The 26,336-nt window shown below is 43.6% G+C and overlaps 2 protein-coding genes across 4 annotated transcripts in view; one reads left to right on the top strand and one right to left on the bottom strand.

Moving 5' to 3' along the window:
* The first annotated feature begins 759 nt into the window (after nt 1-759).
* On the top strand, nt 760-12,062 carry LOC135556166 (transmembrane protein 125-like). Of its 3 annotated transcripts, none has more exons than XM_064989149.1 (3): nt 760-1,218; nt 7,509-7,664; nt 7,956-12,062. In XM_064989149.1, exon 3 carries the CDS (start codon nt 8,252-8,254, stop codon nt 8,930-8,932), a length of 681 nt encoding a protein of 226 aa, XP_064845221.1. In that variant the 5' UTR covers nt 760-1,218; nt 7,509-7,664; nt 7,956-8,251; the 3' UTR covers nt 8,933-12,062. The 3 variants fall into 3 exon arrangements, with proteins under 3 accessions (XP_064845221.1, XP_064845219.1, XP_064845220.1); XM_064989147.1 differs by lacking the exon at nt 7,509-7,664 and adding an exon at nt 5,501-6,765; XM_064989148.1 differs by lacking the exon at nt 7,509-7,664.
* Nucleotides 12,063-14,063: 2,001 nt separating this feature from the next.
* Nucleotides 14,064-26,336, bottom strand: part of LOC135556165 (AP-1 complex subunit mu-1-like) — a 33,795-nt gene continuing 21,522 nt past the window's right edge. Inside the window, exons 6-12 of the mRNA XM_064989146.1 lie at nt 22,683-22,809; nt 19,616-19,758; nt 19,441-19,512; nt 18,877-19,035; nt 16,473-16,598; nt 16,239-16,314; nt 14,064-15,482 (exon numbers count right to left, since the gene is read on the bottom strand). Of these exons, the coding sequence (XP_064845218.1) occupies nt 15,460-15,482; nt 16,239-16,314; nt 16,473-16,598; nt 18,877-19,035; nt 19,441-19,512; nt 19,616-19,758; nt 22,683-22,809 (726 nt within the window). The 3' untranslated portion in view covers nt 14,064-15,459. The remainder of the gene's footprint in view (nt 15,483-16,238; nt 16,315-16,472; nt 16,599-18,876; nt 19,036-19,440; nt 19,513-19,615; nt 19,759-22,682; nt 22,810-26,336) is intronic.

Here is a 26,336-nt window from a genome sequence, read left to right as displayed (position 1 = left end):
CTGTCCCCCCGCCAACCTACCTTCCCTCCAAACCAACACATACCCACCATCACCACCACTACAGACCCCTGTCCCCCGCCAACCTACCTTCCCTCCAAACCAACACATACCCACCATCACCCCCACTACAGACCCCTGTCCCCCGCCAACCTACCTTCCCTCCAAACCAACACATACCCACCATCACCCCCACTACAGACCCCTGTCCCCCGCCAACCTACCTTCCCTCCAAACCAACACATACCCACCATCACTCCCACTACAGACCCCTGTCCCCCGCCAAGCTACCCTCTCTCCAAACCAATACATAACCTCCTCACCACCACTACCACTCACCCAACACACAGACCCATGCAGTATAAGACCTCCACATCATAATAAACAGAATATAAAGAACAATATAACAGAATAAAAAGAACAATATGAACGTTTTTATGAGAAACGATTCATTAACAAGACCAATTGACATGGTTGTTTTATTGTTAATCCAAAACAGTCTACACCATATTGATTCAATATTTTATAGGCTTGTCAGTAGCCTATTTGTGTTTTGATTGATGCATGTGGTGTGCATATTTAACGGGGCTGCCCGGTGAAATGGTATTCCTTCTTATTACAACCATAATAATGGGATATGGCAAAAACGATATGCCTGTCATTCTCTGGCCCTGAAAAAGTATTGGGAAAATCCTATTTTGTCTGTTTGCTCCGTGCTATCTCAACCGTGCACACCCCCCTTCATGAGATGTGGTTATAATTCCAGGCTAGAGCGCGGGCTTTCCTCGTGGGACTTCGGCGAAAGGTCGCGCGCTGCACTAGCCCAAGTAGGATAACTGCATACGTGGAGTGTGTCTGAAAGTGTAGCCCGATCAGCTCTCGCCTCCCAAACGGCGTCGCTGCAGCGTCTTGTGACCAGACCTGCAACAGGGATAGTCCAGTCGACCTGAGCACTGTTCCGGGAGCGAGAGGCACACACTTTCACCACCCTCAGTGGCTCCACACCGCAGAAAGGTAGTCTAGTCAGAGTTGAGCGTTGATTATCGAGACGAGACGGTTTCAAACAGTTTTTGCACGCACCAGATTAGCCGCGGCATATGGTTGGGAATTGGAAATAGCTCCCGGCGCACGAGCGCAGATCTGTGTGTGGAGCGGTTCCGTTTCACGCCACTGAGAAACGGGGATTAAGAGCGACAGGGAACGTGTCAGCAGCACGGACAGGTAAATAACGTACTGAATATAAATGCCAGACAGACTGGTGAATGAATCGCACAGTCGTTTAGATAAAATTACCAGTCAAATTACCAAAAGCACGCTGTAACTTTCTATTATAATATAGATCCATCCACCTCTTTTTAGTTTCTTTCTGGGCTACTTAATTGAAGTAGGTAGTCAGACCACTGCATAGACGAGCCTATTTCCCATTTTTAAAATGTCCAGTTAATAGAGGTGAAGGAGTTCATCATATGACTGTTATTTAGCTTTAATGACAGCCTAAGGAATTGTGTTATTGTATGTTTATTGAAATGTCTACCATGTCACCATTCTCATGAGATAATTATCACAGAGTCGGCTCCATCGGAGAGTTAGCTCACTGCAGTTGCAACACATTGAATTCAAATAACCCGATGTATTTTCTGAAAGACACCAAGCCTATTTTCCTGAAAGTTATCTCCCATGAAAATACATTGTTGCTCATAATTGAGATATTCCTAAAAAAAAAAGTGGGAAAATGGCCACTTGACCCCCCATTAAGATATTTCTAAAATATTTAATCATGGTTATTAGCTGTTTGATATAAGGTTTAATTACTAGTACAAAGTGTGAACAGACCAGTGACCTTATGGTACATTTCTTACAGTCATGAGTTTTAAAAAACAACAACACATCCTGTCCATTCTTCAGTCTACATATGATGCAAATAATTTAGCATATTCTGTTTTCAGACACATTTATGCCATACTGGAATAGCTGAATAAATATGAACCTTTTATTGAACGACCAAGTGGGTGGAACAGGACTGAATTGTCTCCTGTGTTTTGACTTAAGTGAACCAGGAAGTAGCCTATTCTGTAACTTGTTTCTGTCAATATCACATCCCACCCTAACCTTTGGACCACAGTGTTAGTGTTGTCCTCCAACCTCTGAACACTGTTATGATGTAGCTGTGTCATGGACGATGACTCCACTTTTATAAAGCTACCGTACAAAGCAAAGGTCAATGCGTGCTTGTGTATGGCAGGGAGAAACAGAGAGAATGAGAGAGAATAGTAAGTGAACGAACGGGTGATGTTTAAGGGGAGTGCGGGTCCATGTACAGTGGATGTCGGAAGTTTACGTACACCTCGGCCAAACACATTTAAACTCTGTTTTTCACAATTCCTGACATTTTATCCTAGTAAAAATGCCCTGTCTTAGGTCAGTTAGGATCACCACTTTATTTTAAGAATGTGAAATGTCAGAATAGTAGTAGTAGAGTGATTTATTTCTGCTTTTATTTCTTTCATCACATTCCCAGTGGGTCAGAAGTTTACATACACTCAATTAGTATTTGGTAGCATTGCCTTTAAATGGTTTAACTTGGGTCAAAAAGTTTTGGGTAGATTTCCACAAGCTTCCCACAATAAGTTGGGTGAATTTTGGCCCATTCCTCCTGACAGAGCTGGTGTAACTGAGTCAGGTTTGTGGGCCTCCTTGCTCACACACGCTTTTTCAGTTCTGCCCACAAATTTTCTATGGGATTGAGGTCAGGGCTTTGTGATGGCCACTCCAATACTTTGACTTTGTTGTCCTTAAGCCATTTTGACTTTGGAAGTATGCTTGGGGTCATTGCTTGGGGTCATTTTGAAGACCCATTTGTGACCAAGCTTTAACTTCCTGACTAATGTCTTGAGATGTTGCTTCAATATATCCACATTTTCTATCTCATGACGCCATCTATTTTGTGATTGCACCAGGCCCTCCTGCAGCAAAGCACCCCCACAACATGATGCTGCCACCCCCCCGCTTCACGATCGGGATGGTGTTTTTCGGCTTGCAAGCCTCCCCCTTTTATCTCCAAACATAACAATGGTCATTATGGCCAAACAGTTCTATTTTTGTTTCATCAGACCAGAGGACGTTTCTTCAAAAAGTACAATCTTTGTTCCCATGTGCAGTTACAAACTGTAGTCTGTCTTTTTTATAGCGGTTTTGGAGCAGTGGCTTCTTCCTTGCTGAACGGACTTTCAGGTTAAGTCGATATAGGACTCGTTTTACTGTGGCTAAAGATACTTTTGTACCTCTTTTGCATTTTTCGCACCAAAGTACATTCATCTCTAGGACACAGAATGTGTCTCCTTCCTGAGCGGTATGGTGGCTGTGTGGTCCCATGGTGTTTATACTTGCGTACTATTGTTTGTACAGATGAATGTGGTACTTTCAGGTGTTTGGAAATTGCTCCCAAGGATGAACCAGACTTGTGGAGGTCTACAATTGTCTTTCTGAGGTGTTGGCTGATTTTTTTTGATTTTCCCATGATGTCAAGCAAAGAGGCACTGAGTTTGAAGGTAGGCCTTGGAATACATCCACAGGTACACCTCCAATTGACTCAAATTATGTCAATTAGCCTATCAGAAGCTTCTAAAGCCATGACATAATTATCTTGAATTTTCCAAGCTGTTCAAAGGCACAGTCAACTTAGTGTATGTTTACTTCTGACCCACTGGAATTGTGATACAGTGAATTATAAGTGAAATAATCTGTCTGTAAACAAAAAATTACTTGTCTTACTTTGTGCATATGTCCTAACCGACTTGCCGAAACTATAGTTTGTTAACAAGAAATTTGTGGAGTGGTTGAAAAACAAATTTTAATGACTCCAACCTAAGTGTATGTAAACTTCCGACTTCAACTGTATGTGTGCGTGTTACCGATGTACAGTACCAGTCAAACGTTTGGACACACCTACACATTCCAGGGTTTTTCTTTATTTTTACTATTTTCTACGTTTCTGCACTATGAAATAACACACATGGAATCATGTAGTAACCAAAAAGTGTCAAACAAATCAAAATATATTTTATGTTTTAAGTTCTTCAAAGTAGCCACCCTTTGCCTTGATTACAGATTTGCACACTCTTGGCATTCTCCAGGTTCATGAGGCAATCACCTGGAATGTATTTCAATTAACAGGTGTGCCTTGTTAAAAGTTAATTTGTGGAATTTCTTTTCTTCTTAATGTGTTTGAGCCAATCAGTGGTACATTGAAGAATCTCAAATATAAAATACATTTATTTGTTTAACACTTTTTTTAGTTACGACATGATTCAATATGTGTTATTTCATAGTTTTGATGTAGTCACTATTATAATACAATGTAGAAACTAGTTAAAATAACGAAAAACCCTTGAATGATTAGGCGTGTCCAAACCAACTGGTACTATATGTGTATGACACAGATTGTGTTCTGGCTTGTGCTGTGTTAGGTAGGTTGCAGCCTGGAACCCTGTGAGGATCAGGTTGTAGGCTAGTCTCCTGTTTCCCAGAGCAGGGAGATGTAAATATGCTGAAGGCTGCCTCTAAACCCACACAGCGACACCGAGATAAAAAATAAAAATAAAAAAAGGAAAAGTTTAACAAAAAAAACAAATAAGTAAACCAGTTCTTTCCTGCAGAGTGGAGCAGGGCAAGGGAGACAAGACGCGAGTGCATGTTAATTGGTGATTTGATTAGTGGTTTAATATTGCAGCTGTGCTCAGTACAGGCATACTGGGGCCATGGACTCAAACTCCCTGTGTTATCAGGCAGGCCGCTAGGAGAAAGCAACGCAGAAAGAGAGAGGAAACAGTCTGCATCCTAGGATAGAAATGCTGTTCAGAACACTTTTCAGAATCGGGGTAGGATTATGATGGGGCATACGGTTACCATACGGTTGGGGCATACGGTTAGTGTGCTTGTGTTCTGTTGTTTCTCCATCCAGTTTTCAGAAGAGCTAGAGCCAGGTGTCTGAGACCAGCAGGCTGGAAATACCAGTGTTTTATGTTTGTATGAGTCTCTTGACAGTCTCCAATTTAAAATAGCATTAAAGCAAATTTGGGATGGTGAGACTAAACCTAACTGAACCGAACCTGCCCTCCCAAACCTCGCTACATCTCTCTATCGCCCTTCCTCTCTCATTGCCGACTGAAGGCATCCTGGGTCTGATGTCTAAGGAGGACACAGTGATAAGGAGACCGAGACACAGGCAGTGAGTCAGCCCATTGTCCCCTCACTGTGCCTAGCCACAGAGAGGGTCCCCAGGCCCCCGACTGGAAAGTGACAGGAACAGAGACACGGCCTGAATAAAGAACCATTCACAACCTCTGTCTCTTTCTCCCACTCCATCTCTCTCTCTCTCTCCTTTCCTTCTCTCTGTGTACTTACTAACCTCTCCCCTCCCTCTCTCATCTCTCCCTCACTCTCTCCCTCAAACTCTCATTGTCTCTTTTCCCCTCTCTCCACCCACCACGCCACCTCTACCCAGAACATCCCATCCTCATCCCCAGATGCCTGCCTGCCGCCAGCCCCTAGCAGCACCAGCCTCCCGGCCCCCATGGCACTTGGCACTGATTCCCAAGGACAGATGGTGCCAACCCTGACCCCTCTCCTCGCCCATGGGGGACCACACCGCCACAGAGAGACCGCCCATTGACAGGAACAGGAAGAGGGAGCTCCGTCGCCACGGCAACTCCGAGCCCCACATCCTCTCCAAGGGCCTCAGATAAACACATTCACACAGCAGGACCTCGGTGAGGTCCCTGTTTTGTTTGTCTCCGGCTAATTTGTGCCTTTGAGATTTCACCACCATCAGACTTCTTCTTTAGGCGTTTCATTCCATGCCTGTTTAGACGGTATGAGAATGTGCTGATGGACCAGGACCAGTGCAGGAGTACGACATTAGTTTGCTGAAAGCCAGTGAAACTTCATCCTGTCTGGGACTTCTCCTCTTTCCCTCCTGGCTGGCCTGGTCTCTCGGGCCTGGATGAATTATTAAACGGACTCCACAGCCAAGCTCAGGCTCAGTGCTGCTGGGAGCTCTATAGGCCTCTTTAAACCCTTGCTGATTGAAGGGATCGGAGTCACGGGGTCATAGGTCAAACGACACTGCAAAGAGAAAAGAGGTAGAAGCAGTTTCTGCCGTTTAACTGCAGATCAAAGCAAAACCTCTGCAACTCTCTGGCTCCCTTGACTCTCCTCTCCTCCAGACAGAAGTCAAACAACCACAATTCTGTTTATTCTTTACTGGACATTATTATTCTATTGAACCCATTAATACTTGATCTACAGACTGATTACCATATAATGGCAGACTCCTATATTAAAAAAATAAAAAAAGGGAATAGCACTTCAACATAAAATTAGACACTAATGGCTTGGTGGGATGAATTCAGCAGGGCCAAATAACAGAGGAGGGAATACGGTGTCCCTAAAGCATAGCAGGTAATTGGAGAAAAGCACAGCTTCTCTGTCGAGCCGACCGACAGACTGACCTTCAGGCTGAAAACTCGGAACCAAAAAGGCATGAACTGACTGATTTTTCAAGGCTTACGGTTATCTCTGGGATTTCATCATCATTATCACAGAGAACATTTGCATAACTGAAATATGCTGCACTGCACACAACTACCATCAACATTGTTGAGTGCAGACGTTTAGGAGAAGCCATTGTCTGCACCTGTCTGCTAGACAATACGGAGGAGAGACTACAGTAGAGCGCAGGGAGAGAAAACAGAGGAGCAGATGATAAAGGTATTTATATTGAGGTCAGTGTAATCTGGGTGATATGATGGAGAGGTCAGCTGTGATAAGAGAGAAGGCAGAAAGGCTTAGAGAGAGAGGGGGTAGAATGTGTACAGGTGTGTGTGAGTGAGTGCATGCGAGAGAGAGAGGTGTGTGAGGTGTAGGTGTGAGTATTGTTTTTGTCCAGCTCATATGCTACCTTAATTACTGTCTTCTATTCCTGTTCTGTCAGTGGCATCAGATCCAAACCTGCTGGGATTTAATTAGTGACTCAACAACACACACACACACTGTACACCTCTCTCCCACACACTGCACACCATGTTCTCACACAGTACACACACACACACAGTGTACACCCTGTACACACATCCACCTCACAGTTATGAACTGAAACCACGTCGAACATTGGGAGTCCAATAAACACAATGCGCTCTGTGTAATTAAGTATCCCTTCACTTCACACCTCATGTGAATGCCTTGTCTCAGTGTGATAGTCCCTGTGTGTTGGTGATGAGGGCTCATCACACCCTGCTGCTGTTCAGCTCCGGCAGACAGGTCGTGTTTGTGTAAGCAGGCCTGCCGCTCTGCGCTCGCCTCGCGCCTCGGCTCGCGCTGCTGACTTTGATAGTAAACACGCTGACAGGCTTTTAAAGACAAGCTGTCTGCGGCGTAACCTTGAGAGTCGCTGGGACTTATTGATAAAGGGATGAATTCTTCAGCCCCTTTTGTCGTTTGCTCCGCTATCTTAGAAACATCACCCCTGCGGGAATGAACAAGAGGTTGCCTTGCTCACAACACGGAGGACGAGACCTGGGTTACTACACATAGCTACAGGGTGCTGGTCTGCATGCACAGGAGGAGTGAACCGTAAAGATGACAGGCCATGGTATGAGAGGTAGAGAAAGGTGCGGAATAGAAAGTGTGTGTGTGTTGTTTGTTCGATTAGCCTCTGATAGTGGTCTCACCTGATTGCCTCTGTACAAATTTGCGGAGTGAGAATGGGGGGGGGTTTCAGGTTGCCATTTCAGTAGTATGGTTTCAGTCAGTCCAAACACCTCTCTCTGCAGGCTACCTCTGTTTATATGGCAGGAGCTCTACTGTTTACAGCTGCTGTAAAGATGGCATATGCCGCAGTGTGCGTGTGTGCGTGCATGTCAGCAGGTGGCTCTTATCTTCCCTGTCTCTCCTCTCCCCAGGTATCTATCAGGCTCCATCCTGGTCCCATAGCTCTGAGGGTTCAGTGACGGGCTGTCCTCTCAGGCTGCAGTGGATTACATTAGGGAACCTGTGATCCACAAATAATACCTGTAATCCAGTGAGAAGGAGCTGTGATCCGGAGAGAGGCCCAGTGATCGATCCACCAAGGGCTGCTGTGATTCACTGCGGACTGAGAGTTTCAGAAAGAAGGAACTATGACCCGGCACTGAGCGTACCAGTGGTCCAGGTTGCGTTCTGCAGTGCCGAGCGTGGCCGTCAGGCTGGGAGAATCAGGATGCCAGAGCTGGAGGACTTCCCCCCGATGCGGGATGACCAGCCGGCTGGTCCTGACCCGGACCAGATCCAGCGCAGCATACTGGACGAGCAGGTAGAGCTGTGGTGGTTCCGCGACCCGGCCAAGTCTCTGCTGTGCTACGCCGTCGCCGTCCTACTCATCCTGGGCTGCGGCCTGGGAGGCATACTCCTCCTCTCCACCACGACCAGCTTCTCTAGTGACTGGCGCATGGGAGCGGGCATGGCTCTGTGTCTCTTAGCCCTGGCCGTCCTCCTCAAACAGCTCCTGAGCTCCGCCGTGCAGGACATGAACTGCGTCCGCAGTCGGAGGCGGATCGATATCCTGAAGAGCGGAGGGCTGTCGGATCTGTTAGTGGTTCTCATCACAGGGCTGTGTCTGGTGGTCTGTGGGGCCGTACTGCTGAAGCTGGCACTAGGACACCACATGCCCAAGCCCGGCGTAGCCCTTAATGATATGTACATCTCAGGGGTGGTGTTGTTAGCTGGAGGGGGGTCAGCGGTGGTGGGGGTGGGAGTGTACACGGGGGTGGTGTTCCTGTTGGAGAGGACGTGGCCGGGACAGACGTTCAGGGATAGGGCCATGGGGGTGTTCACTATCTCTGGACGACACATGGACCAGGGTAGGAGGGAGACCACCTCTAGCTTGGCTAACCTCATCTGACCTGACCACCAAAGACATGGCATGGGATCGGTAGCCCTAAACAGCAGATGACTGCAACACTCATGTGGCCCAGATCTTATCCATATATGGGCACCGGGGAGGGTTGGAATTTATTGGTCCGCTCTGGCTTGAGATAAGTGGGCTTAGTTGCTGGGCCCCATTTGGTGTGAACGTGGGCCACATCCACCTTGCTGTCTGGGAGGGACCAATGGACATCACATGTGAAGATGGAATTTGAGCAAAGTGGCCGCCTTTGGAGCAACTAAGTATCAATTCAATTTTGCAGGTCCATGAATTGCAATATGGGATAGAGAGCTGTGTCTACACAATATGTTCTATTTTACTGATTCAAGCATTGGCCATCCTTGGATAATTACTTTTGAGATGGAACCCCAGCAGAGCACTACTCTATATAATGTGAAATAAACAGAATGACAGTGACACAGACACTGGTCACGGACACAGAACAAAGATTAAGATTCATAATGTGTCTAATCTTATAGTATTATCCACTACAAAGCAGTTGGTGAAAAAGCTGCTGTATGGAATAATCATATCATAGAACAATGTAAACAGGTTACTGTACGAAGTGATTTCCTGATAAATGTCACATTTTGTCACCTTTTTATGTCACAGGTTTACAGCTGTGTTGGGTAGTCAAAGGCCTTGCAACTCTACGAAGAATCTGAGGAGAATGCCATTGTCGCCTGGTTGAATGGTACAATATGGTTTAATTGAACAAAGCATCTGTGTGTTTGCGTGTGTGTCTGGCCCTCGCAACTCCTTATCAGGCAGTACATGTGAGCTGTCTGTCGCTCAGAGACAATAGGGGTCACTGAGGCAGCCATTGTTGTTGTACCGACGGCCGGCCAGGCCAATGGACAATGGGCAGGCTGTGGATCGTAAGGGGTTGGCGTCGCCCAGTACGGCTTTCCCTTACCACACACACACACACAGCAGCGGCAGCGACTGTGGCTGTAATCCCTCATTGACAAGGGACTGTTCTCTTACCTGAAGTCTCTTTCTGTCTCTGCTGTGCAATGCTGTGTAGGACATGCTCTTTAGGTGGTGGTGTCAAGTAGGTTTGTGCATTCACGACAGAGAGTGTGAGAGACGACCGCCATGAAACAGTGATGGGAGAGGAAGCGAGAAAGAGAAAACAGTACAATATAGCGACACGAGAGAAACCAGACAAGAAAGAGAGACCGAGCTAAACCCTCAGGTGCAGTCCACCTTTTAGGCCATAGGGGGTTCATACTCACAAACTTGTGCTTAATGTGCTTAAACTAGCAGTTTAGACCTTTAGGTTTAAAATGTCTATCTGCTAGCTTTTCTCATAGGCAAACCTGGCACAATTGGCCATCTGGCTACCATGAGTCATTTGCATAGTGAACAAAAATATAAAAACGCAACGCAATGTAAAGTGAAATTAAAATAAAAGATGACCCCAAATTTTCCATACGCACAGAAAGCTTATTTCTCTCAGTTTGTGCACAAATTTGTTTACATCCCTGTTAGTGACCATTTCTCCAGGTGAGGCATATCAAGAAGCTGTTAATTTAGCATGATAATTACACAGGTGCACTTTGTAATGGGGACAACAAAAGGCCACTCTAAAATGTGCAGTTTTGTCACACAACACAATGCCACTGATGTCTCAAGTTGAGGGAGTGTGCAATTGCCATGCTGACTGTAGGAATGTCAACCAGAGAAGTTGCCAGATCATTTAATGTTAATTTCTCTACCATAAGCTGCCTTCAATGTCGTTTTAGAGAATATGGCAGTAAGCCTAACTGGCCTTACAACCGCAGACCACGTGTAACCACAACAGCCCAGAACCTCCACATCCAGCTTCTTCACCTGCGGGATTGTCTGAGAACAGTCACCTGGGACAGCTGATGGGTTTGCACAACCAAAGAATTTCTGCACAAACTGTCAGAAAACGTCTCAGGGAAGCTCATCTGCATGCTCGTTGTCCTCACCAGGGTCTTGCAGTTCAGCGTCGTAACCGACGTCAGTGGGCAAATGTTCACCTTCCAATGGCTACTGGCACGCTGGAGAAGTGTGCTCTTCATGGCTGAATCCCAGTTTCAACTGTACTGGACAGATGTCATACAGTGTGTATATGGCGTCGTGTGGGCGATTGGTTTGCCGATGTCAACATCGGGCACGGTGCCAGGAGTTTTTTCTCTCCCGGTGCTAAGGGGGGGCTTGACCAATACGTGGGGGTGCCAAGAACATTTTCAGGACTATTTACAAGTGCATTTATTCCTGACAATTGTGCATTTGTAGTAATGTTTCGGATGAAATGGCTATCACAAGGTCAGAAATGAAATGATTTTCATTTTCTACCTGCACTCTTCTCTTGATCAGAAAACAGTCCATCGCAACGGGGCGAGATGGGTGACTAGCGAGCTGGCTAGAAGTTAGCACACACCAGACACAAAGTCTGAACAGTGTCCCTTGGTGGGGTTATGGTATGGGCAAACATAAACTACGGACAATGAATACAATTGCATTTTATCGATGGCAATTTGAGTGCACAGAGATACCGCGACGAGATCCCGAGGTTCATTGTCGTGCCATTCATACGCCGCCATCACCTCATGTTTCAGCATTATAATGCACTGCCCCATGTCGCAAGGATCTGTACACAATTCCTGGAAGCTGAAAATGTCCCTGTTTTTCCATGGCCTGCATACTCACCAGACAAGTGAGCATGTTTGGGATGCTCTGGATCGATCTATACGACAGTGTTCTCACCAATATCCAGCAAATTCACACAGCCATTGAAGAGGAGTGGGACGACATTCCACAGGCCACAATCAACATCCTGATCAACTCTATGCGAAGGAGATGTGTTGTGCTGCATGAGGCAAATGGTGGTCACACCAGATACTGACTGATCTTCTGATCCACGCCCCTACTTTTTTTTAAAGGTACAGTATCTGTGACCAACAGATGCATATCTGTATTCCCAGTAATGTGAAATCCATAAATTAGGGTCTAATGAATTTATTTGAATTGACTGATTCCCTTATGAACTGAAACTTTGAAATTGTTGCATGTTGCATTTATATTTTTGTTCAGTGTATGTTCGGTAACAAAATAAAGAATCTTAAAAATGGTAGAGACACGATCCAATTGCATTTCTTATTAAACTAGGTCAACTTGGCCACCAGAGGTCGTTCCCCTTGGTCTGTTTTTTAATTTTATTTCACCTTTATTTAACCAGGTAGGCTAGTTGAGAACAAGTTCTCATTTACAACTGCGACCTGGCCAAGATAAAGCATAGCAGTGTGAACAGACAACACAAGAGTTACACATGGGGTAAACAATTAACAAGTCAATAACACAGTAGAAAAAAAGAGTCTATATACATTGTGTGCAAAAGGCACGAGGAGGTAGGCAAATAATTACAATTTTGCAGATTAACACTGTTGTGATAATTTATCAGATGGTCATGTACAGGTAGAGATACTGGTGTGCAAAAGACCAGAAAAATAAATAAATATAAACAGTATGGGGATGAGGTAGGTAAATTGGGTGGGCTATTTACCGATAGACTATGTACAGCTGCCGCGATCGGTTAGCTGCTCAGATAGCAGATGTTTGAAGTTTGTGAGGGAGATAAAAGTCTCCAACTTCAGCGATTTTTATTTTTATTTATTTTTTATTTTTTATTTTTTTCTTGCAATTCGTTCCAGTCACAGGCAGCAGAGAACTGGAAGGAAAGGCGGCCAACTGAGGTGTTGGCTTTAGGGATGATCAGTGAGATACACCTGCTGGAGCGCGTGCTACGGGTGGGTGTTGCCATCGTGACCGGTGAACTGGGATAAGGCGGAGCTTTACCTAGCATGGACTTGTAGATGACCTGGAGCCAGTGGTAACAAGTAAAGTGTGCCAATATTTGCATGATGCATCTGACTTGGCTATTGACTTTTTTTATGGAAAGAAATATGTAGGAGGATTATACGTTTTATATTCGTAGCTATTTTGTTTAAAAAAAAAGGATGGTGGTTTTGTCAAATACTGTACCTCTATTTTATGCTTTCACTGACTGGTGGTGCAGTCTGCTAAGGTGGTATGCTCAAAGTTTGGAGGATGAGACTGCTGAGAGTTCATATTTCACTGGTGGCAACAACAACAAAACAATGGGGGTGGGGGATAACGCTTCACTACTGGTCATCAAGTCAAATAACGTATATTTCACAAATTAATCATTATAAATTGTATATTAAACATTGTACGCCTAAATGTAGACCTACACGTCCATGTAATGTAATATGATTATTAGGTCATTGCAGTGTGTTTGTCTACTATGCTGAAGAAAGATGTGGCTCTTTATTAAATTAATTCTTAATCTTAATATTCAAGGTGTTGTCTGCACTTCTCGTCTCAACACACTAACACAAATATAATTCTACATTTCAAAAGGGATTTTTTTATGTGGGATTCTATAACCTTTGCTGCAAACTGGGTCAACTATCAGGAGGTAGATTTCCTACACTGAGATATTTGACCAGTCACTCACATACCAAGTTCCGTTGGATTTCTGTTAAAGGGATAGTTTGGGATTTTCCAATGAGGTCCTTCCCCAGAGTCAGATGAACTTCTGGATACCATGTCTGTCTGTGTGTGCAGTTTTAAAGGAAGTTGCGCAGTTGCTTACTAGTTTTGGTGCAACGACAAAGTCTAGCTGTTCCTGTAAACTTCCGGTCATTGTGCTAAGCTAGTTAGCATTTTCTCGCGAAACTACCTCTAACTTTATACTGGACACAGATACATAAAAATGGTATCCACACATTCATCTGACCCTGGGTAAGTAGATAAAGGGCTTCATGACAAATCGTGAACTACCCCTTTTAAGGACGCTTTTATGAAAAAGTGTTGGATCATGTCGAACTGCGTCGACAATTTGAATTGGCTGATACGGAATTTGTTACCGGACAAAATCATGCTGTTCAGCTGGTCATACTTAGCATAGTGGCTAATTGTGCCAGGTTTGCCTATGAGAAAAGCTAATACCGAGACATTTTAAACCAAAGGTCTAAACCTCGGTTTAAGCAAAAGTTTAAGTATGGACCCTTATTTCAATTGATAAAATACAAATCTCACTTATAGACAAAAATAACTAGAAGAAAAAGTACAAAGACATTTATTTATTTATTTATACATAGGTCCTTTTGCCTCCTATTGACTTACATATGGCTAATAAATAAGATATTGAGAGATTGAAAAACACATGTACTAATCATTAAAACCCCACTGGAGAGAATATCTGAAAGAAAATCGTCATATTTGTTCTGTTCCTCAAACAACTATTTTACAAGGAAAGTGTAATATGGGATTTCATACAGTAGGCCTACACACTGCAAACTCATGCACATAACAAATTGACTGTAGCGTCTAGTCTGGGCTGAACCTTTCAACTCTATTCCTCTGGCAGAGACCCAAGGTTGATATGAGGGGTTGGTGCCCAACAGACTACAGTAACTATACCAAACAACACCTGCTTTGGAAAAGTTGGGTGTTTTTTTTATTTTTATGGAGAAAAATAAATAAAATATAAAAACATTAATTTTAACACATTTTGGCATACAATAGCCAGGCAAGGTCTTGTTCATACTGGTCCACCTGTATTTCTGGAGGGTTATTTCTTTCTTTCATGTATTTTCCTCAAGTGATCTGTTCCCGCCAGGTAGATAAACTACTTCCTTGACAGTAAAGCAAAAATAAAAATAATTCCTTCAGTCTTTTCCATATAGTTAGTTGTAAGCTGAGTGCAAATACAAAGATGCCAATGGATGACAATATTGTTTATTTTGTATTACTTAGTAATTGGTGATCTGACCAGCTCGGTGTTCATTTCATGAGACTGAATGCTGTTACAGAACTGACCCCACGATAACATCAACTGACAACCACACCCACCAGATACAAGTTTATCAGTGCTGTGTAAAAGCCACGTTTCAATGTTCACAGACTTTCAACCATGTCTCACACCCTGAATTCTTCCGGTAAATTAAACACACTGTGCCTTGAGAATAAACAAACTATACAATTTTTACAACACGACCAATAGGGAAAAACCCCTACATTCATTACTCTATAAACTGAGAAAACATGTCTCCAGATGCTGTAAAACTTTTGCCATGGGTGACACATCAGTCGAGTTCTGAAGGGAAACTATGGGAAGGTCTCAATTGCCTACTGCTCGCGTCGTCTCTCCTCGTCTCCTTCTCAAAACCCATTGGAGGAGATGGTCAGAGGGGTGGGACCTCTGGCTTCCTCATCCAATGGGGTTTGAGGAAATGACAAAGAGGATGAGAGGAGTATGCAATTGAGATCGTCACAGTCTTTACGGTACTCAATGTCTGCAGATCAGGGGCATGATGGCTGCCTGGTCCTTTTGGAGAGTGGTGAAAATTGTTACCCTTTCCTTGTCCTCTGCTGTCCCTCACTCCCAGGGAGCCAGAGAGAGGGGGAGGGAGTGAAGATCCATTCGTTTGGCAGCAGGCTTGCCCTTAGTTTGTCCGAAGTTGGTAATCTGCCAAAAGAGGGAGATGTAACAGTAATACATTAACACTGTTCTATGTATCATCACTTTGCCCCTGCACTGTGGCTGATCACATTAACGCTGTTAGCATCTAAACCCACAAAACTGGGGCTCGGCGTGCCTGTGGCTTCTGCCGAGTCCCCAACAACCGGATGTTCAGGTTTTCAGGGGGAAATAAAAAGAGAGCCTTTGACATGACTTCCGCTTTTGGATGGGAACAAGGCGACACATCTTAACTCCTCCAAATTTACTGGATTGGTTGAACAGTCAAAAATGAACCTCCCCCTACATTTAAAAAAAAATCTTGTCAAGACCAGTATGTCGGGGATCTCGTTTCATGCATTTGCTACGTTAGGTTAGAGTGACAGTGATCACATTGGGGTCAGTGGAGCAGTTATAATATGGCATTACAATAACCGCTTAGAACTCGCTTATGAATAAGTCAACACTGCCAGTGTAATGTATCGGAGTGTGGTGCGCCTCTCTCTTTATCTCTCTCCTCTCCCTTCCTCTCACTCACTCCATCTCTCTCTGCCTCCATCCCTCTCTCTCTCTACCTCTGCTGATTACAGTGGAAAGGTGATAGTCACCTTGGCATGCAGAGCCAAGTGACACGGAGAACCTAATGGCACCAAGGCATAATTCAGATCCCCCATGCCCCAGCTTTATAAGGAGAGAGGTAATGGATATGAAAGCTGGGTTCACTACTGGGCCGTATAGTGCTGAGATAAGGAGTGTGTGTCTCACCTCCACTCTGTGTTATGTAGCGTACCCACGGTAACGCCTGATAGCCACTCTTCTCAATGATCTTAAGATAGCGTACCTGAGGAGGAGCAAAGAACAGTTACATAAACAACAGACACACACACACCACATACTGGTGAGACTGCTCCTTCCAACCTGTATGCATTATTAAATGAAACTCGTGTGGCTCTACGAGGGTTCACGTTAACAGAGATAAAATGGGTTCGGTTAACTTACCTGGATACCAGATACAGTGAAATAGGGGATCTCAAAGTTGACAGTGATGGGCCTCTTCCCCTCCAACTCATCACTCTCCACACTAGGCAGCCCAAAGTGAGCCCTCATCATGTACTCCTTGCCTCCCTACACACAAAACACACACGATGACACACTTTAATTGGGAAAGTTGTGGCATTTCTCTCTGGTAGGTTTCTTTTGTAACCTACCTGATCTTAACAAAACAAAACTAGCTAGACTATACATTCCTATACTTGTAAAACTCTCCTCACACCTGCACTGGGGCAGGATACATCCGCAGTTCACAGGACTGCCTTGTCCAATCAAGGTAAAGTAAACAACTACAGAGGTGACTTGGATGTCATTGGTCACACAAGGAACCCATTCCCTTACCACACATCACTATAACACCACTACACAGTTATTAAAACTGTCCGTGCGACTCTGTTGTTTTTCAAAGCCAGGAAGGATGTGGGTTTACAGCAGCAGAGAGAGCTGACAGTCATATGCTGAATGTAATGTTAATAGTCATGGGGTTGAGTGCAGTATCCTTATCGGTCTTTATCAATATGAAGTGTTGGGGCGTTTTATATTTCCTCTAAAGCCGTTATCAGTCATTACTTGGCTAACCTCCCCTGGGTTCGTCTGGTGGCAGTGTAAAAACATGCTATCTATAAATGTGCTGCTTCCTGTGAGAATACTGTATGTACTGCCTTCCGAGAATGGTAGGACACGACTCTATTTTTACTATTTAGTTACCATTCAGTTGATAATTACACACGGGGTTGTTCCACTTCAAAAAGCTCATGAAAGAAAATAATGGTAGTGTTCCTGCAACATTATTTTGTTGAAATATAATTTGATCTCTGAGAAATGATGTTTAATTGATTGCATCCAAATTGGCCATTTTAATTTATAGGATTCATATAATATTTCATAAATATAGTACCTAACAGTCGATTTGGACAACTTTTTTTTATTAACAATGAGTTAGACATGAGGAATCCAAAGGAATGGTCAACAGCCCCCCACGGACACCCTACGTCAATCCCACCCCAACAACGAGTAGATAGTATCAGTTCGCCTTGTCTGACGGTAGTACGGAGCAGCGGCTCTGAGTATTGTTTCTTCATCCTATGTAATGTATTCCCAGTGAAATTTGTGACGTTTTTTTTAAATCCTCTTTTCAATGAAGTTGTTAGGTTTATGTCCCATTCTGTTATTACCAGAATGTTAAAAGGGATAGTTCACCCAATTTACAAAATTACATTGGTTTCCTTACCCTTTAAGCAGTCTATTGGCAAGGTATGAAAGTAACCCAGGCTTTGGTTTTGTTGCTAACTTTTTTGCATTTGTGGCACAAATCCAATGCAAGTCAATGGTACCTAATATCAGTAATTTCACGCTTCCTGTTTAAATCATACTGAAGTATCTAAAAAATAAGTAAATGATGTTACTTATAGATTATTTGGAAATTAGGTGTGAAAATGCTAATATAGGTACCATTAACTTGCATTGGATTTGTGTCACGAATACATACTTAGCATTTGAAACAGTGGCCAGGTAAACATAAACCAAAGCATGGGTTATTGTTATACCTTGCCCATAGAGGAAACCAATATGTCATTTTGTAATTTAAGCAAACTATCTCTTTAACATTAATAGTAGGAACAGCACCATCTTGTGGTCAGAACCTGGTATTATCAGGATGTAGGATGGGACATAAACCTAACAACTTCAATGACTTATTTCTATGAACGGGGGAGAAAAAACAAAATAGACCAAATTCACTGAGAATACATTACATAGGATGAAGAAACAATAGTCCAAGCTGCAACTCCATACAACTTCTCAGACATAGTATCAGTTCTCTATCTACTCATTGTTGGGTAGGGATTGGCGTGGGTGGGACTTTTAATCATTTATTTGGATTCCTCATTTTTTTAAAAAGTTTGGTTCAATCGACTGTAAGGCAATATATTTACTGAATATTATATGAATCCAATAAATGAAAATGGCCAATTTGAGTGCAATCAATTCTTAATTTCTCAGAGATCAAATTATATTTCAACAAAATAATGTTGCAGGAATGCAAATCCTAACGAGAGAAACGATTTCAGAACAATTGGAGATGGTGGGTGTGATGGCTTCCTGAAAGGACATGGAATGACCCCATAGTATGGAAATGAAGAGTTACAACTGTTGTATAGCCCTTATGTTACTCTTGGGTGAGCAAGGCTTGAACAAATAGCATCTAAAAACACATGGTGACTGTTACAATATCTATGATAATAGCAGGGGATGCACGAACAGGAATGCATCGACTGCCATCTGCAATAGGTTATTAGCATAGTAATGTTGAGTTTATCTCATGACGCTAGCTGTGTCCATGTAGGCTACTTACAGGGAAGGACTTGATGTTCCACTGCACCACGCTCTTCTCGGGAAGATACTTGCAGCTGCCTGTGCTCGTCTTGAATTTAGGCGAGTCGGCGTCGCTGGGCACGGGTACCATGATGGCTACGTTGTTGGCGGTGGAGCGGCTCTTAAACTGACTCTTGGCCTGCGGGGTGGAGGGGAAAAGGTAAGGGTCACAGGGTTACCGACAAGGACGTGCAGTGATATAAAGAGGGAGAGGGGGGCAATTCATGGGGTAAAACCCACTTTTACACTTCAGCGATGATGACACAGTCATGAGGAAAGAAACACAGTCATGGACATGGAACGGAGGCTATTGTATGAAGAATATCCTGTTCAATTATTAACTTGCTATGATTTTAAGGGTGAGGAAACGGTCCCAACCCAACGGTTTTCGCACATTGAAGCAAAAAATGGAAACAACATGGATCTGTGTCTATGTACTTAAGAGTCTGGGACTATGTACTTAAGAGAGGTCAGTGTTGGAGCTACTGGTGAAACACAGTAGATGTTGACAGATTGACAGTGAATGCTGGTGGACATCCTTTACCTTAACCTTGATCTCAACTCGGCTGTGGGAGAACTTCTCAATCACACTCTCGATCCATATAAGAGGCTTCACCTGTCACGGAAAGGCCAGGAGAGGAGAGCGAGAGAGAGAGAAGGTCATCAGGTTAACATTGGGCAAGGGAGGGTGTGTGTGTGTGCGCATGTGTGTCACTGACCGTGGTGTTGAGGCGGTAGGACATGAGCTCACTCTCTCCGTCCGGGGGGATGAAGGAGATGGTTCGATCGTTCTCGAAGCGAGACAGACGGACACACTGATGGAACTGGACGTCTTCCAGCTCTACCGTCTTACTCTTCTCTCCTGATGCGACACACAGGCAAGGAGGGGGCTATTCATTGCTATGTCCTAATACAGTCAACTCCTGAGAAGTGCAAAATCTCAACAGCAGTCCCTAGCAGTTCACCAGTCCCAGTTAAAATACTGTACATTCCGTACACCTTATTTGCCTCGGATACTAACTTCAAAAAAGGGCTAATCTCATGTATGTTCCACTGTCATCCTTCGGGATCTGAAAACGCACAGTGACACTGGACACACACCACTGTGTCTTCTTCACAAGGACTTTATAAAGAGTTCCATCAAATCAGCTCTTGCAAGAGAAAGCTTCGGGAGACCACTCTCTTCAGTAGTGGGCTAGAAAACAATGTCATGGCAATGTGGATGTGTGCCGTAGTGGGAGCCTAATGTTCTTGTTGTTTTCCCAGAGTAAATGGTCCAGCAGAGCTGCTGTTAAAAGCTCTTTATAATGAATCAGGGCCACTGGGCATTCACTTAAATCCCCCCATGAACCTAGAAAGAATAACCCTGTCCATACAGCAATGGCTGTATAGAAATGGACAGCCATCGACGGATGGACGTGACACCATTCATTCCTATGTGAAGACTCAACAGTGCACTGAATCCAAACTAAGTCGGTTAAGAGGCGTCGTATGGATACAGAGAGCTAGAACACCCGAGTCAAGTCTTTGGAGAGACCTGTTAAGACAGCTCAAATCCCGGCAGGTAAGCCCTTGGGAGCACTGGTCCACGACACAGGTATGATGTCCCATGTTGTATCATCACTGGGTAACTGTGGAAAGGTGAAAAAGGAGGCACAGTCCTTTATGTTTTGTCTCTAGTGTACACTGTCCCCTGTGGTTCACCCGAAAGGCTGTGCCATCTCCCTAACGAGGCAACAGAACACTCATGTATTCATATCAGATAGGAAATCCTGCGTTTGATTTGTTTTCCCAATTTGAACTGTTTCAGCTCTCGTATATCTCTCATGTCTCATCTCTCACAATCTACTTGAAATCTCTCCCTGTACGCATGTCTTGATTTCCCTGCACGTTTCATCTGTATGCTTTCCTCATACCCAGATTTGACTGTCCTCACTCTCCCGTCTCTTCCACAAAACTGTATGTAGTAACGGGCTCTGACCAGAAGAAGGTGATGTTTAACCCATGTCTGTTCACGCGTAGAAAGCCAGTCGCAACAGTAAGCGTGACTTCACCTTGTAAAAAAAACACTTGTTAGTAATCAAACACACGAGCATTTGTGGTTGAAAGTTACCTTCGGTTTTGCAGTGGGGTGTCTCTTGAAAGGCATCCATACGTATGACGCGCACAGACACAGATCAGTAAACATACAAATAAGAAAGATAGTGTGCGCCTCCTCCTCTGGTTATGGTACAATAGGTGAGTGCAGAAGCCCATTTTAAATTCTCATGTTTATCTATTCATTGTTTGTCGGAGTAGTTTTCCTTTTCTGTTCCAGACATCCCACTCCACTTCCAGTCCGTGGGCAGCATGCACATGTGAGGAGCCGTCCAGGGGGCATCTTTCATCTGCCAACAGCAGCAGTAGCCTCGGGGAGGGATTAGCAATAGGGCTAGACCAAGGAAGAGTAATCCACCAGACGCTCCACAACCAGGGCACATGAGGGGTGAGAACAGGGACTGGGGCGGTGAAGGTGGGGGGTGTAGGTAGTGATGGGGAGCAGTGGAGTGGTGGGAGCAGGGATGGGGAGAGGAGGCAGGGGGAAAGGGGGTGAGTTGGGCAGGATTGGGAGCACACTGAGATTTTGAAGGGTGAGGATTTGACCATGGGAGTGGAAGATAATTGTCCATGTTACCTATATTATGACCATCGCTCTCCAAGTCTGAAGAGTCAGATTATTTGGGTTTGGTATAATAGTCTTTACCTCTTGGTGTCCGTTTACATACTTGTAGGATTGTGTTTGTACAGTTTGTGTACTTGTGTGAGTGTGTTGTGTGTGCGCACTGTAACGGAAAACAGTCATTTATATGGTATTTTGGGGTATTATCAACAGTAAAATGTTTTACAGCAGCATACTATAGATTGTGTTGCGTTGTGGGAATATTTGGTGGACGGAGAAAGAATTGCTGTATTTGGAATGATACTGTAATTCCATTCCACAAAATACAGTACCGTACCATATATTTTGAGCTCCAAAAACCTTTTGACCACTAGTGGGTGCATGGTATTGTTGTTTCTGGCTCATTAAAATGCAGTATTTTGATGTGTCCCTTATAAGAGGCTACATTTGTTGCACGTGTTAGTGAGAGTACCAATTTCAACTAGTATGTGGTAGTAGTGCCACATCAATTTAAAAATGTATGGGGGACAGATTGGAGTGTCAGCAAGTCTTAAACCTTAAATGGTGGAGCATTTTGCCACGTCCTTTTGGTCTGGTTTGCCTTGTAGTAGCCGCCAGTTTTGAAGCCTTTGTTAACCTGCCCTGTAGAAGTGCAGGTGATATAAAACCCATTACCCTGCAGCCAACCTGTTTGCACCAATTCAATTCAAGTTAAATACTGTGAAATAAAAACACCATATCCCCTCAATAAATTTCATTCATCCATCCATCCATTCATTACGAATACAGTAGTTGTAACTCTTTTTCTTTAGTATAATAGAGCCAATTCTATAGTATTGTAGAGTGTGTCCTTAATTAAACAGTATTTGATGTATGTGTACTGTAATAAGAAATACAGGAACTAACTTGCCTCTTCGCTGCCTGCAAATTACTAAATAAATTAATGGCAACACCTTACTGTGTGTGTGTGTGTGTGTGTGTGTGTGTGTGTGTGTGTGTGTGTGTGTGTGTGTGTGTGTGTGTGTGTGTGTGTGTGTGTGTGTGTGTGTGTGTGTGTGTGTGTGTGTGTGTGTGTGTGTGTGTGTGTGTGTGTGTGTGTGTATTATACTGCATGTGTTTTTACTCACTTCCTGTGATCTCGAAGAGCACTTTGTCGTTGAGGCCCAGTCTGAGCTCTGGCATTCCAGACAGAACCACTTTGAGCTTGATGCTGCCCATGATCTCACTTCGCAGGACACTGCCGGTCGCACTTACCTTGCACAGGGAGACAGACAGACACGGTTACATTACATGGAAGCTGAAGTAAAAAAAAAAAAAAAAAAACTTCTCTGGTTGAAAAGGGCCTATGTTGCATCGATATTAGTCAGAAACATTGATTCAGGTGTACAAATTTACTACAAAGTGTAATAGCAAAATTTTTCATAAAGTCAGTATTTTCCTAAAACAGAGATTTGTGAGATTTCCTAGATACATTGGATATTTGAGGGTTGGGTTTTGATTTCAATAATGCCCACTAACACAGCATGGTAACGCCTCGGGAGAATTGTCATGCACGGAGAAACATCTGCGCTGATTGTGCTCTATCCAATTGTTTACATAAAAGATAACACATTGCCAGTGTTATGTTGAAAGAACACTTGGCCCCTAAGCCCTTTATGGAGTGACCACTTGGTGATGTGGCCACTTGCTACTAGCTAGCTTAATTGACAAACACAGAGATGGAACTTGGGCAATGATAAACAGTGTGTGGTTTGTGCTTCACTCACGATAGTTTGACAGCTTGCTGATGAGGTAGTGGATGCAGCAGCAGCTGACTCGATACTGTCTACCTAGTTTTCATGCAAATATTTTAACTTGAGAAATACTGCACCGAACACCTTTGCCTGATGTGAAATTGTGCAACTAAGACCTCCTCGGCAAAAAAAAATTCTTCATTTATCTTCGAATAATTCGGACTATTTTGAGGGCGAAATGTTTCTACCGGGACTCAAGAGGGACAAACAACAATAACTCCCCAGGGTACAATATAGCAAACATAACACACCCCCAAGTCGCTCTGGATAAGAGCGTCTGCTAAATGACTTAAATGTAAATGTAAAATGTAAGATGCAAGTCTCGCTTTTTCTTCATGAGAAGCAGAAAAACCCAGGCAGAATCTGGGAGTTCAGCCCCCCCTTTAAATAGGGAGAGACAACAGCAGGACATTTACAGTTTAGATAGTCTTGCGTTACCACACTCGCAATGTGAAGTCTCCTTCATCATGAAGGAACCAAAGAAATCAGGAAACCCTGGAATTCAGTATAGAAATGACAAAAGGAGTTTTAGAAAGGGTGAGAGAGGTATGGAAAATACTGAGAAGGTATGTTGGAGAATGACCTAGATACTGAAGATGAAAAAAATGTATTGTCAAAAAAAGGGAACTCTGAGGAAAGCCAGCTATCTAATTAAATGATCAGGTGGCATGGAGAGGCCCATCAGACTTGCTCTTCCTTACAATCAGTCAGTTATTAGCCAGTTATTAGTCTCTGTCTCTGACCCCTGGGATACATAAAATGGGCTCACGGGGCTGGTTACGTGTCAGACCAAAGGGCCGTGGGTATCCTGGTGTAACACCGTTACAACAATCCTCCGGTTTCTGTGGTAAGGAAATCTGAAATAATTTCCTCCCACTTCTGACAATTCATTTTGGGGCTCCCGAGTAGCGGTCTACGGCACTGCATCTCAGTGCTAGATGCGTCACTACAGACCCTGGTTCGAATCCCGGCTGTATCACAACCGGCCGTGATCGGGAGTCCCATAGGGCTGCGCACAATTGGCCCAGCATCGTCCGGGTTAGGGGAGGGTTTCGCCAGGGGAAGCCTGTCATTGTACAATAAGAATTTGTTCTTAACTGACTGGCCTAGTCAAATAAAGGTTACAAAAATACAAATTCAAGGAAGTTGGAGAATGGTGTCTGGAAGATTCTCTGACACAATGCTGATTTAATAATGTAAATCTGACCTGGTTTCTTAGTCTGCACACTGCAAATGATTATCAAATCGTTAAATATACAGTAGAAGTCAGAAGTTTACATACACCTTAGCCAAATGTTTAAACTCAGTTTTTCACAATTCCAGACATTTAATCGTAGTAAAAATTCCCTGTCTTAGGTCAGTTGGGATCACCACTTTATTTTAAGAATGTGAAATGTCAGAATAATAATAGAGACAATAATTTATTTCATCTTTTATTTCTTTCATCACATTCCCAGTGGGTCAGAAGATTACATACACTCAATTAGTATTTGGTAGCATTAGCTTTAAATGGTTTAACTTGGGTCAAACGTGTCTGGTAGCCTTCCACAAGCTTCCCACAATAAGTTGGGTGAATTTTGGCCCATTCCTCCTGACAGAGCCGATGTAACTGAGTCAGGTTTGTAAGGCCTCCTTGCTCGCGCACATTTTTTCAGTTCTGCCCACAAATTTTCTGTAGGATTGAGGTCAGGGCGTTGTGATGGCCACTTCAATACCTTGGCTTTGTTGTCCTTAAGCCATTTTGTCACAACTTTGGAAGTATGCTTGGGGTCATTGTCCATTTGGAAGACCCATTTGCGACCAAGCTTTAACTTAAACTGATGTCTTGAGATGTTGCTTCAATATATCCACATAATTTTCCTACCTCATGATGCCATCTATTTTGTGAAGTGCACCAGGCCCTCCTGCAGCAAATCACCCCCGTGCTTCACGGTAGGTATGGTATTCTTCGGCTTGCAAGCCTCCCCCTTTCTCCTCCAAACATAACGATGGTCATTATGGAAAACAGATACATTTTTGTTTCATCAGACCAGAGGACATTTCTCCAAAAAGTATGATATTTTTCCCCATGTGCAGTTGCAAACCGTAGTCTGGCTTTTTTATGGCGGTTTTGGAGCAGTGGCTTCTTCCTTGCTGGGCGGCCTTTTGGGTTATATCGATATAGGACTCGTTTTACTGTGGCTATAGATACTTTGTAACCGTTTCCTCCAGCATCTTCACAAGGTCCTTTGTTGCTGTTCTGGGATTGATTTGCACTTTTCGCAATCTCTAGGAGACAGAACGCGTCTCCTTCCTGAGTGTTATGACGGCTGCGTGGTCCCATGGTGTTTATACTTTTGTACTATTGTTTGTACAGATGAATGTGGTACCTTCAGGCATTTGGAAATTGCTCCCAAGGATGAACCAGACTTGTGGAGGTCTACAATTTTTTTTATGAGGTCTTGGCTGATTTCTTTTGATTTTTCCCATGACGCCAAGCAAAGAGGCAGGGAGTTGGAAGGTATGCATTGAAATACATCCACAGGTACACCTCCAATTGACTCAATTATGTCAATTAGCCTATCAGAAGCTTCTAAAGCCATGACATAATTTTCTGGAATTTTCCAAGCAGCTTTAAAGGCATAGTCAACTTAGTGAATGTAAACTTCTGAGCCACTGGAATTGTGATACAGTGATTTAGAAGTGAAATAATCTGTCTGGAAACAAATGTTGGAAAAATTACTTGTGTCATGCACAAAGTAGATGTCCTAACTGACTTGCCAAAACTATAGTTTGTTGACAAGAAATTTGTGGAGTGGTTGAAAAACTTGTTTTAATGACTCCAACCTAAGTGTTTGTAAACTTCCGACTTCAACTGTATATCAGACTTTTAGAAATCTAATTTGAACAAAAATGTAACTACCCTGGAAACAATGTTTGATGAATTTGTTTCCATTCCACCAATTCCGCTCCAGTCATTACCACGAGCCCGTTCTCCACAATTAAGAT

The sequence above is a fragment of the Oncorhynchus masou genome, chromosome 15, assembly GCF_036934945.1.
Source record: "Oncorhynchus masou masou isolate Uvic2021 chromosome 15, UVic_Omas_1.1, whole genome shotgun sequence".
Lineage (NCBI taxonomy): Eukaryota > Metazoa > Chordata > Actinopteri > Salmoniformes > Salmonidae > Oncorhynchus > Oncorhynchus masou.
This window is presented reverse-complemented; position numbering and strand designations above follow the sequence as displayed.